This window comes from Haliotis rubra, unplaced genomic scaffold, assembly GCF_003918875.1.
Source record: "Haliotis rubra isolate DU_JTF1 unplaced genomic scaffold, ASM391887v1 Scf91, whole genome shotgun sequence".
Lineage (NCBI taxonomy): Eukaryota > Metazoa > Mollusca > Gastropoda > Lepetellida > Haliotidae > Haliotis > Haliotis rubra.
In genome coordinates, this window is record NW_025767646.1 from 2,091,572 (window position 1) to 2,105,859 (window position 14,288).

Genomic DNA, 14,288 nt, shown 5'->3' on the forward strand with positions numbered 1-14,288 from the left:
CTGTCACAAATTCAGTTTGGAATTGTAGCTGCTGGAGCCCAGCATGAATGAAATGAGGTTACTGATATTTCACACCCACCCGTATCAAGGCATTTCTGCTTTAGTGAGAGATGTCCTCCAAGAGATAGATCCACAAACTCAACTTAATGGTGACTGACTCGGGAACATAATTATGAATCTAGGATTATCACCCTAAGAAGCAGATCCTGCCAAATCAGAGTGAGTGGGTGAGTCTGTGAGTGAGTGAGTAAGTGAGTGAGTGTGTGGGTATGTGATTGAGTGAGTGTGTGGGTGGGTGTGTGGATGAGTGGGTGGGTGAGTGAGTGAGTGAGTGAACATAATTATGAATCTAGGATTATCACCCTAAGAAGCAGATCCTGCCAAACCAGAGTGAGTGGGTGAGTCTGTGAGTGAGTGAGTGAGTGAGTAAGTGAGTGAGTGTGTGTGTGGGTGTGTGAGTGAGTGAGTGTGTGGGTGGGTGTGTGGATGAGTGGGTGGGTAAGTGAGTGAGTGAGTGAGTGAACATAATTATGAATCTAGGATTATCACCCTAAGAAGCAGATCCTGCCAAACCAGAGTGAGTGGGTGAGTCTGTGAGTGAGTGAGTAAGTGAGTGAGTGTGTGGGTGTGTGAGTGAGTGAGTGTTTGGGTGGGTGTGTGGATGAGTGGGTGGGTGAGTGAGTGAGTGAGTGAGTGAACATAATTATGAATCTAGGATTATCACCCTAAGAAGCAGATCCTGCCAAACCAGAGTGAGTGGGTGAGTCTGTGAGTGAGTGAGTAAGTGAGTGAGTGTGTGGGTGTGTGAGTGAGTGAGTGAGTGTTTGGGTGGGTGTGTGGATGAGTGGGTGGGTGAGTGAGTGAGTGAACATAATTATGAATCTAGGATTATCACCCTAAGAAGCAGATCCTGCCAAACCAGAGTGAGTGGGTGAGTCTGTGAGTGAGTGAGTAAGTGAGTGAGTGTGTGGGTGTGTGTGAGTGTGTGTGTGGGTGGGTGTGTGGATGAGAGGGTGGGTGGGTGAGTGAGTGAGTGAGTGAGTGAACATAATTATGAATCTAGGATTATTACCCTAAGAAGCAGATCCTGCCAAACCAGAGTGAATGAGTGAGTGAGTGAGTGGGTGTTTGGGCGTGTAGGTGGGTGAGTGGGTGAGTGAGTGAGTGAGTGAGTTGGCAAGTGGGTGAGCGGGTGAGTGAGTGAATGAGTGAGTGAGTGGGTGGGTGAGCGGGTGTGTGGGTAAGCTAGTGAGTGAGTGAGCGAGCGAGTGATGAGCCAGTTTGGTGTGGGAAGCAACCACTGAAGTAATGCAGATGCAAGCACAGTGTGGTACTGACAACCCCAGAAACACAACACACACTTAAGCCAACAATCATGGATTCCGGCAGGCCTATAAGGGATGCAGGTCAGCATGGGAGGAGTCAACTATCAGTCTTATACAGAGCAGGTATCTGTTCTATTTACACAACATACAGAACAGGACATTACATCTGCCAGAGGCAGCCTTGGATGTTCCAGATAATATATAGTGCCTGGATAACAGCTATGACAGCGAAAACTAAAAGAATATTTTACATTAACTAATTATCTCACACATGTGAAAATAAGCATGTGTATGATTCAGACATGATTTATTTGTTTGCTTGTTTAAAATGCCCAGGAAATCATTACATCATGACCCCTATAAACAACATGCAGCTATACTCAGGAAGACTCTCTCACACAAATACACTTTACAACCCATAGAATCACACTGAAAGTAAACACTGTCATTTCATCAAGGTTGTTACGTCAACAAAATGTTTTGGCAATGCAAATATAGCAAACAACTATAATGAAAGCAAATGCTGTGAGGAGGATGATCTATTATGAGAACTACCTGCATGGCAGGGCCTGAGAGTCAGCTCTCACTGCGGAGACATTCAAAGACAGCAGGCATACTGCCAACAGACTCATGTGTTCTCTAAACTCTGATGCAAAGCAGTCAAGGACAGCTGGCATGCATGGTTCGGGTGGTGATATTATAAAATGTTTTCAGCTTAGTATTCTTAAAGCAACCCCTATCACTCTTGTTCGAACATTTCAGAGTGGTAATGAACAATGTTTTGGCCATGTTGTCAATCAAACATTGTACATGATGACAAAATATCAACACACATGCACATGCACATGCACACGCACACGTACAAGGGAGACAACTCATCAGAGTAGATTACACAATGTCTATGGTACAGACTAATAAGCCTTGATTACCTCCTGAAACATATTCCATTGGGCATAAATATGCAGAACAATGGTTAAACTTACATGGATCAGACGCGGTGGGGTAGCCTAGTGGTTAAAGTGTTTGTTCGTCATGTTCAATTCTCAACAAATGTATGAAGCCCATTTCGGTACAGCTATAGAACACCGGATACCTACCAGCCATATTGTTTAGTGTCACATCACCCTAACCCTAATGCTAACCCTAATGCTAACCCTAACCCTAACCCAAACCCTAACTGTAACCCTGACCCTAACTGTAGCCCTAACCCTAACCCCTACCCAAACCCAAACTCTAACCCTTACCCTAACTGTAAGCCTAACCCTAACTGTAAGCCTAACTCTAACCCTAACCCAAGCCCTAAACCTTACCCAAATCCTAATGGTAACCCTAACTCAAACCCTAACCCTAAACCTAAACCTAAACCTTACCCTAACCCTAAGTAAACTCTCGTGCTTTCAAGGTATCCAGTATTCTGTAGTCTAACCCCCATTTCTGGTGCCCCCCACCATGATATTGATGGAATATTGCTAAAAGCGGCATAAAACCTTGGTTAACACATGTCATCGGTTCCCAATTGTGCAGATCGATGCTCATGCTGTTGATCACTGGATTGTCTGGTCCAGACTCGATTATTTACAGACTGCCACCATATAGCTGGAATATTGCTGAGTGCAGCGTAAAACTAAACTCACTCACTCACTCCTGTATTAGAAAGGCTATACATTGTATTTGCACTTGAAAAAAATATATTACTGATCTCACTATTTCAGTATATGGACACTGTGGGTAATTGAAACATATGAGACAATCATTGATGGCCCCACTATGAAGGTACAGGCAGGCAGACAAACAGATAGATAGTTTGACAGGCTGAAAGATTGATTGACTGTTTGACAATCACAAAATTGATAGTATGACTAATTAACGTTGACAGCCTGACATATGCATCAACAGATGGATTGTTGAAACTGACTGACATTTGGACAAATCAATATATTAATATATGGATACAGACCAAAAAACATGGCCACGTTTAAGTGACTTTTAGAAGGTGTGGTATGATTGATGACACAGATTGACCTTATTTAGTCCTGAAGATAATCACATCTGTATCAAAATTAAGAATAGCTTTAAAATAATCCATAAGTCAACAGTCTTTTAAGATTGACAGATGTATATCTAATCCATGTATAAGTGAGTATGGTATGGAAACGGCGCCATACAAGTGGACATTATTATTATTATTATTATTGTGCTGCCTTTAGTAGTATTTCAGCAATAGTGTGGCTTCATCTCTTCAGACATGTGAGGATTCATCCTAAGTCATCTGTCTGACAAAAAGGGCAGTGGGGTAGCATAGTTAAAGCGTTTGCTTGCCACACCGAAAACCCAGGTTCGATTCCCTACATGGGTACAATGTGTGAAGCCCATTTCTGCTGTCCCCAACATGATATTGCTGGAATATTGCTAAAAGTGGTGTAAAATCCAACTCACTCACTCTGACAAATAAATGCTTTAAAATCAAGGCTATCCTAATCAATTGACCAATGGCCAGACAAAGAGGAATGTGAACAGACTGTGGACTATTGCAGCAGATGCACAACTTGGCCAACTTATCTTGGAGCAGTTCATGTCAAGGTGGTACCATCAGGTCAGAGAATCTGCATCATGCCAAGTGCTGTCAGTAATAGCCGCCAGTGCCACCCCCTGGGGTGATGACGTACCGAGACTTGACTACCATCCAGACACAAATGAACACTTCTGTACATACACATTACCGCTCTCCCCAACATGTGCTGCCTGATACATAGGCAATGACGGCTTAGACCCATCTGACAAGAGACGGTAGCCATGTTATTCCATACAGCCTCTGGCCATAGTGTCTTGGAAAACATAGATGATCTGCAGGAAAAATTAATTTGTTCTTGTAGAATATCAGACCATTATTGTTTCGGGTAAAATACCAATTTCAGGTCTTTACATGTATATACATAATTTGGAATGTTGACATATACCTTACATGATACATTAAAACACAAATACAAACATATTCAGATACAAATACATTGTATGATATATCTTTCCTCTGTACTGTATCAATGATATACAATGACTGACTGACTGACTGAGTTTGGTTTTCGCGCTTTTAGCAATATTCCAGCAGCAATATCGCGGGGGACACCAGAAATGGGCTTCACTCATTGTACCCATGTGGGGATTTGAACCCAGGTCTTCGTCGTGACGAGCCAACGCTTTAACCACTAGACTACCCCACCGCCCGATATACAATGAGTTTCCAATAGTCCATCTTCTTGTTTCCATAATACAACAATGGAGTAGATCAATACTTAGGCGGTTGATCACTGGATTGTCTGGTCCAGACTCGATTATATACAGACCACTATCATACAGCTGGAATATTGCTGAGCGTGGCGTAAAACTAAACTCACTCACTCACTCATGGAGTTAAACAACAAACAAACCAACAAACCAACAAACATAATATTGTGAAGGTGTCCAGCTACGTGAGCTGAGGTTTACCCTGCTTTGAACAGAAACCTGTCAGCTGGTGAGGAAAGCTTTAAGTGATGCAGGTCTCTGACATTTACCACTTTAGTAAAGTCCATCTCTGGTGTATGTAATTTTCTTATCATAGCTTCTGTTTTGTTTCAAATATATTTTAAGATGCATTCACATATTTCTCAGTTATGGACAAATACAGGTGATTATCACATGATCATCTATTGTTCGTTGCGATTAATCATCTGAACAAGAATAATAGAAACATTTAGGCCCCATGTTTATAAATGTCATGAAAATTAATGATAAGATTTTCTATTGTGTTGATAAGAAAAATGTTGTGTGGGCAGATACTTTATATTTTCTGGAACATCAAAGGCCACCTCTGGCAGATCCTGGATGTCATGTTTTGTATATAGTGTAAATAGAACTGATCTTCCAAAGACAAAGGAGTAAACTGACTTTAAATCTCCAATTTTCATCCTTGCCAAAATAGGCTGAAATTTTGTGGGTCAATAATAGCACCACCAGTGGCTGCTATGGGTTATTGCCCTTCTATATCTCTCCACCTAACCAATCAGATTCCTTCATGTCACTTTCATAAGCTTAAAAATAGGATAGAGCCCAGTTAAGACAATCTGATCAATAATGGAGATCTATATGTTAATATCTTGTGAAGTCATATGAGCACCTTAATAAGTGTAAGATACTGGATACTATCTGTTGATGTCCAGTGGATGGTAGAAATGTTCTGCAAATCCTGCAATAAACTTAAATCTCCACAGCTGTTGCCATGATGTTTATGAACAGTATGTTGATTTTATCACAATTTTGATTGAACAAAAGACTCATCAGCCCAGGCAAAATACAACTCCATAATTCTAGTCTTGGGGGCAAGGGTAGAAATTGTAATTGTACTCAGTTATGTAGAACTCATTTGCTTAGGGAAGATGTCTGAAGACAAAACAATCCATGCACATGTTTTCTTCTTTCTTACATAAAAACTCAAAGAATTTAACGAACACTCGATTTCTTCCCATGCCTATAGTTGATCTGTCAATACTAGTGGGAACTGCAATCATACATCCTTCCAATATTTGGTGTCCTTTAACTTGTTTTGGTTAGTACAGACAATGCCAACAAACATATAGTACTCATAAATGAAGACTACTCACATTTGACTGGTTATTAATTATTGCCCATAATAACATTTGCATTTATGTTTTCATGAACCAAGTTAAACCCTGCCCACTACCAGACTATGTGTTACCTGACTGGAGGGCGGTAGGGTAGCCGAGTGGTTAAAGCGTCGGCTCGTCACGCCAAAGACCCGGGTTCGAATCCCCACATGGGTACAATGTGTGAAGCCCATTTCTGGTGTCCCCCGCCGTGATGTTGCTGGAATATTGCTAAAAGCGGCGTAAAACCAAACTCAGTCAGTCAGTCAGTTACCTGATTGGGTTGGGTTTGCATTGTTATCCTGTATAATGTCACTGTGTTCTTAGAGTTTATGATTTAATAAACCAGGATCATATCAATATTGGATTTTTGTAAATATGATTTTACCTCATTACATTTTTGCCTTTTATGTAGGTAAATGTCAAAATTAATATAAATCGATTATGCAGATGTACACATGAATTTTCTATGTGTATACCTCCCAAAACCAAAACAAGTTTTTTAATGGATGGAAATGTAATGATTAATTTATTGTAGTATGCTTTGCTAACTGTCATTCCATTGAAAATTATTGCACCTGCAATACTAAACAGTCTCATACTTTAAGGTTGTAGATCGATGCTCATGATGTTGATCACTGGATTGCCTGGTCCCGACTCGATTATTTACAGGCCGCTGCCATATAGCTGGAATATTGCTGAGTGTGGTGTAAAACTAAACTCACTCACACACTCATACTTTAAGGTGGTGTGAAGAGAAAAAACAAATAAAACAAACACTTGCTAAACTATAATATACAATGTACACAAAATGTGTATTACATCCTGAGTCAAAAACCCTTTACAAAAACAAAATAATATGTATGAGATGTATGTAAATACATGTATGTATGCTACTTCAAACATTATTGCATTCATTAAAAGTGCAAGCACAGATACATCTTTTTCAGAAAAGTGCACAAAAATACTTGTACATACTTCTTTAAAAAATGCATATGTTGGTCATAAATTAGTCAGTTAATTGTTGTTTGTGTTGAAAATATGACACTGAACAATTTGGTTATGTTTTTCGACCCCACTGCACTTACATTTAACAACAACCAAACAAATATCCCCCACCATGAATCAGTCCAGTGTCATCAGCTGTTCAGCAATTCAGCATCAATATAACATAATGAACGGGTTCCATACCACAAGAGTTGTCTTTCCTTTTAGGTATCTAGGTCATAAACTGAATAGGTAAATTTAGAACAACATACTGTTTCATATATCTATGTATACTGGAGCAGTCTTCATATAGTTCTTTTGAGCTTGTTGACCAATCCAGTTCATGTACTTTTCATGAAATAAATATGTTTGAACAACATGTAGGAAACCTTTATTACACCATTAACATCAAATTTCAACAAAGATCTTGAATAGAAGTCACTAAGCTAATGTTAAACTTAAAAACCTCTGCTGTATTAAATGTCTTTTTAAGAGTCAGTTTACAAACAGTTGGCTTTTCAGCAGTTCTAGAATTTGGTGTCCACATGTCAATGTTTTTGAGGTTCAAGCATTTTTTGGTCTTTCATGAAATTGAAAGAGCATCACATGACACTTGCTCAAACATTCTTTGATGCAGGTTACATACTAAGCTGGAGTGAATATAAACAACAAAACCCTTTCCACGTCTACAGGAAACCTCTGCTGAAAGCAGAATCTATTGTACGATTCGGACTTCATCATTAGTATGTACATGTGTTTATGGATCAGTATCAAACAGGGATGAAACCAGGTGTTTATGAAGAGTTGGCTGACTGACTGAGTATGGTTTTACGCCGTTGTTAGCAATATTCCAGCAATATCACGGTGGGGACACCAGAAATGGGCTTCACAAATTGTACCCATGTGGGGAATCGAACCCGGGCCTTCGGCGTGACGAGTGAACGCTTTAACCACTCGGCTACCCCACCGCCCCTATGAAGAGTTGAACATATCTTGCCCCACCAGTGGCAAATGCCATACTCATGCAAAGGCTAGTTAACTGTTTAGGCCAGACCAATTTTATTTCTTGTTTACGGATCCGCCTGTCATATTTTTTCAAGCATAAGAATTTTTTTTTATTAATTTTCCCCACTCAAACAATAAAATCCTAATGTTTTTATTGGCCAAAAGTGTAAACTTACAAGAAAAATGTTTTTTAGATGTTTTTTGCCTCCTTTTACACTTCATATATTGCCAAAAGTAAAATACTTTGAGTATTTAGAAGGAATATTACTTTGATTGGTGATTTTTTTTTTTTTTTCCCTCCTGCCTTCAGGTTTTCTGAGGACAAAAATCCGTAAAACAAGAAATAAAATTCGTCTGGCCTTACCTGAAAAAAAACCCCACAGAAATATATGGTACAACTCAAAATAGGGAACTGCATCGAACCTAATTTTTGTCACTGATGCATCAAATTTGGAAATTCCCTCCACATGTCTACCATAAACCTTTTTTAAGGCTTTATACTGAGGCCTTGAGTTTAACCTTGATCGAACAACTTCTTAGAAAGAGTCATATAACACTCTTTGTAACCTTGATTAAAAAGAGCATGCTTGACTGTACCTCAACAGTTGTGAAATGTAAACACCAAAGGCTGGAGCTGTTGGAATATTGCTCAACATAAAAGGGGAAGTTCACTGCTGGAAAGTTCAAGCTATACGTCTTGTCAAGAGTTTTTGTCACTTTTTATGCATTAATCTAAATATGAAACACATGGGGCAGTCTCTATGGTCCTCATGTGTGTTGACTGAAGCAACCTTGTACTGTGTCAGATGATGTACAATATCAAGTACGTATCTGCCAATTGGCTATGTACTGTGTCAAATGATGTACAAGGGCCAAGCAGGCTGACTGTAAGTAATCACTGTCTGATCCCTCACGTTTACACTATGTAATTCAAGCTATCAGGATATCACAGTGTGACACAAGAAGTCCACAGGTTAAAAGTGTGCAGAATAAGCCATCAGGATAATGCTGAGTGACACAATACATCAGGATAACACTGGTTGACACAAGCCATCAGGATAACACTGGTTGATACAATACATCAGGATAACACTGGTTGACACAAGCCATCAGGATAACACTGGTTGACACAAGCCATCAGGATAACACTGGTTGACACAAGCCATCAGGATAACACACAATACATCAGGATAACACTGTTGACACAAGCCATCAGGATAACACTGGTTGACACAAGCCATCAGGATAACACTGGTTGACACAAGCCATCAGGATAACACTGGTTGACACAAGCCATCAGGATAACACTGGTTGACACAAGCCATCAGGATAACACTGGTTGACACAAGCCATCAGGATAACACTGAGTGACACAAGCCATCAGGATAACACTGGTTGACAAGCCATCAGGATAACACTGAGTGACACAAGCCATCAGGATAACACTGGTTGACACAAGCCATCAGGATAACACTGGTTGACACAAGCCATCAGGATAACACTGGTTGACACAAGCCATCAGGATAACACTGGTTGACACAAGCCATCAGGATAACACTGGTTGACACAAGACATCAGGATAACACTGGTTGACACAAGCCATCAGGATAACACTGGTTGACACAAGACATCAGGATAACACTGGTTGACACAAGACATCAGGATAACACTGAGTGACACAAGCCATCAGGATAACACTGGTTGACACAAGCCATCAGGATAACACTGGTTGACACAAGCCATCAGGATAACACTAGTTGACACAAGCCATCAGGATAACACTGAGTGACACAAGCCATCAGGATAACCCAGTTGACACAAGCCATCAGGATAACACTGGTTGACACAAGCCATCAGGATAACACTTAGTGACACAAGCCATCAGGATAACACTAGTCAACACAAGCCATCAGGATAACACTTAGTGATACAAGCCATCAGGATAACAAGCCCATCAGGATAACACTAGTCAACACAAGCCATCAGGATAACACTAGTCAACACAAGCCATCAGGATAACACTAGTGACACAAGCCATCAGGATAACACTAGTCAACACAAGCCATCAGGATAACATTTAGTGATACAAGCCATCAGGATAACACTAGTCAACACAAGCCATCAGGATAACACTAGTCAACACAAGCCATCAGGATATCGAGTGATACAAAGGATAACAGTGTGTGACAGAAGCCATATCAGGATAAGTTGATAAACACATACATAAACTGTATGATACATTATATGGCACAAGCACTCAAATCTGCATCCATTCCCATCAGTTGAGCCCCAGGTCAAAGGAAACCCATAGGTTAAAACATTGTTATACAAGACTTCAGAGTCACGCCAGTTACTGCTGCATGATATATACCCTACAGCTCAGCACTATGTCATACAATGTTTACATTTCATCCGATACACTATGTGATATGAGCCTCAGGGTAACACTTTATGCCAGAAGCCCTCAGGTTGAAGTTATACTGTGTGATATAATCCCTCAGGTTGATACTGTATCATATATTGGTAAGCTCTCAGGTTGATACTGTATCATATATTGGTAAGCCCTCAGGTTGATACTGTATCATATATTGGTAAGCCCTCAGGTTGATACTGTATCATATATTGGTAAGCCCTCAGGTTGATACTGTATCATATATTGGTAAGCCCTCAGGTTGATACTGTATCATATATATATTGGTATAGGTAAGCCCTCAGGTTGATACTGTATCATATATTGGTAAGCCCTCATGTATTATATATAGCCCTCAGGTTGATACTGTAAGCCCTCAGGTTGATACTGTATCATATATCCGGGTTGATACTGTGTCATATATTGGTAAGCCCTCGGGTTGATACCATATATTGGTAAGATACTGTATCATATATATATTGGTAAGCCCTCAGGTTGATACTGTATCATATTGGTATTGGTAAGCCCCTCAGGTTGATACTGTATCATATATTGGTAAGCCCTCGGGTTGATACTGTATCATATATTGGTAAGCCCTCAGGTTGATACTGTATCATATATTGGTAAGCCCTCAGGTTGATACTGTATCATATTGGTAAGCCCTTGGTAAGCCCCTCAGGTTGATACTGTATCATATATTGGTAAGCCCTCAGGTTGATACTGTATCATATATTGGTAAGCCCTCAGGTTGATACTGTATCATATATTGGTAAGCCCTCAGGTTGATACTGTATCATATATTGGTAAGCCCTCAGGTTGATACTGTATCATATATTGGTAAGCCCTCAGGTTGATACTGTATCATATATTGGTAAGCCCTCAGGTTGATACTGTATCATATATTGGTAAGCCCTCAGGTTGATACTGTTTGTAACAAACTCTCAGGTCAATACTTTGTAACAAGACATGAGCCTCAGCCTAATGCTTACTCTGTCATACAGACCCTGAAACATACACAATGCAGGAGGTGCAAGTGTGGCACATTACCAAAGTTTCAGGCTTCTTTTCATTGCATGTTATTAACATAATTTTCTGTAGATAGTCTACCTAATGCTCTACAATATAAAACTTCAGATTAACACTATGCACAGTAAGACCCCCATGTTAATTACTGTATTACTGTTGAATACTTTATGATGTAAGCTCTCAGATTGATACACACACTCACTCACTCACTACTCACACTCAAACACACTCACTCACTCACTCATGAGAACCCAGGTCAACGCTTTATCATGCCAGATAATCCTTTCTGATTCAAGAAAAACATAAATATCGTAATATCCAATTTCTGGGATAAAATAAAGAAAAGCCCGTGTTTAACCTCAGTTGAGATAGTTAAGTTATAGGGTTAAGTATATTCCCAGTGATCCCTTACCTCAATGTCCAACTTTCCAGCAGGATCCTCAGGTTCTTTCCATTTGTCCGTTGGTACCTTCTTGTAACCTGCCATTTTCTTCCAACACTACCTTATTTTCAGTGATGTGGTTCTTCCACCTCTCAATATCATACAGTCTTGGTAAAGTCATTGCCCATTTACATGTGACTTTGGCAAACTTTGCCCATGTCACAAATAGTTTGCTGTGTCGGCCTGAGCAATATTGATGTATCAGGTCAAATTGAGTCTGTCTGCCTGCGTAGTATAAGCGAGCAGCAATTCCCACGTCTACAATATTAGATTGTTTCACTGACGCAACACAAAAATCTGAAGTCTACAGATCTCTGCTCCTGAGTCCAGCAGAAATCAAACTATCTTCTTCAATTAAATTTAATGCTTCCCAAAATAAGTTCCAGAGTTCTATATGCGAGTATATCTGTGCCCCAGGAATTAGGGATGGATTGTCCTGTATCTTCAGTGTTGGGAGTGACGTCTCTGGACCACCGCTGCCCAAACACGATGCCCTCTAGACATGCACACCAAAGAAATTACACTATAAAATCATATACTTTGAAGAATATTTGGTAAATATTGTAAAAGAATTTCTTATGTTATCAGTATATTACACTATAAAATCATATACTTTGAAAAATGTTTGGTAAACAATGTAATAGAATTTCTTACATTTATTTCTTTATCATTCAGCTGTGAGTACAGTTTGATTGACAGACAGATGATTTAAGCTGAGATTATTTAGTATACACATATGTTCAGGAAATATGCCATGTTGATCTATATATGTTTTGAGTGCGCCTTTTACAACAGAAAACATATAACTAGAAACATAAGCAATATTTCAAAACTTTTAATCAGAAAATATTCGATTAATTCAGAAAATTTAATGATGCAGGGATATCTTACAGAAGCAGATATGGTCTGATGTATCCGTAAGTAAACATAATAGACAGCAAAAATATTGGATTTTTATTTGAAATTGCAAATGAAATAATGCGATTTCATCCAGACAATTTTAATAACTATATTAACCCCATAGGTTTCAAAAAGAAAGGATACAGATAGGATTGGAAGGAGTTCACATTAATTATTTATGGACGTAATATTCTGATTTATGCACACGGTAATACTCCAGTTGAGATGCTGCAGTGTTACAAATGTCATGAAAGATTGATATAAAATGAATGTATCCTGACAAATCAAGCTGATGGCAGGATGTATTAATGTTTATATTCATCTATTTTATATCACAGATACTGTGATGATTTTACACATGCAAACAATGAAAATATTTGGAATTTGTTTTCAAGGATACAAGGGATATTAATGCGACAATCAAAATGAACTATTCCACATTTTATCAGCCGATGTAATTTGCAAACATTAAGATGAGTTTGAGCATGAAAATGGGTGATCTTTTTTCTTCTTTTCTACATGAGTATTAACGACATAGTTGATAAAATATTGTTTTTACCTCCCAACATTTCTACATTTTTCAAAGTTTTTTTCCTAATATTATGTCTACAGCCTGGTTATCTTTTAATCTTTTCAATTTCATGGTCAGTGAAATCAGACCAAAACAATCGATGATTTCAAAAAGACCTTCCTGTTTAATGTCATTCAGAAAGAAATCTCATTTAAGTTGAAAGGAATTATAAATTCTGTCTCCTTTAAATAAACACTCTCCTTACCTTCCTACAGTTATATGGTGAACTTATTTCAGTGAAAAGAAATTTAAAGTAATCTGAAAATTATCAATTGTTTGCTAATTGAACTCATTTTCATATTTCAGCTGTACCAAATGACTTCCCGTTATGTAGATTCTCAATTTACATAAAGCTTCATATTTGTTAAAACATTTTTTAAACAAACATGATAAAAAGAAATATGTTCAAACCTACTTACAGTCTACAAACACTGTATTGAAGAACTGAATTAAATATATAATGTTAAATTTTCTTCATCCTATAAATTGGGCAGCAAATGAGAGTATGTTCGTCTCAATGACAAGACTGGGTTTTAATTCAAATTAAAATCCTTGATACAAGCATATGCAATTATTTTCAAAATATATTGTCGCTTGAATCATACTGCTTCCTTTTTAAAAATGGTTGAGAGGAGAAAACAGTACTATTCAGAATGCTTGCATGATTAGCTTAACATTAACATGCTTGTTCAAAATAACATTAAATCCTTCTTACAAAAAACACATTCTTAACTGAAATTAAAAGATTTGGCATTCAAAAGTTATGTAAATTCATGTATTCATGTGATTACTTGTTGAAATAATTTTATATAGAAGCTCATTTTGACATGAACGGATATATTTGTTCAAATAATTCATGTATCAAATTGCCACACAATATATTTTATTCCCTAACTTCTGGGGTCTGATTTCCCTTCAAATTCTATGTGTAAATGTCAGTGATCAAGTTAGCCATGCCATAATCCTTGACTTGATTTGACTG

The 14,288-nt window shown here is 38.5% G+C and overlaps 1 protein-coding gene across 3 annotated transcripts in view; it reads right to left on the reverse strand.

Moving 5' to 3' along the window:
* LOC124264135 (dipeptidyl peptidase 4-like) overlaps positions 1-14,288 on the reverse strand; it is a 541,860-nt gene that overhangs the window by 367,613 nt on the left and 159,959 nt on the right. The window contains exon 2 of one of the 3 annotated variants that reach the window (XM_046698860.1): positions 11,806-12,331. The exons of the other annotated variants lie outside the window; for them this stretch is intronic. Coding sequence (XP_046554816.1) covers positions 11,806-11,880 — 75 coding nt within the window. The 5' untranslated portion in view covers positions 11,881-12,331. The remainder of the gene's footprint in view (positions 1-11,805; positions 12,332-14,288) is intronic. 3 annotated transcript variants of the gene reach the window in all.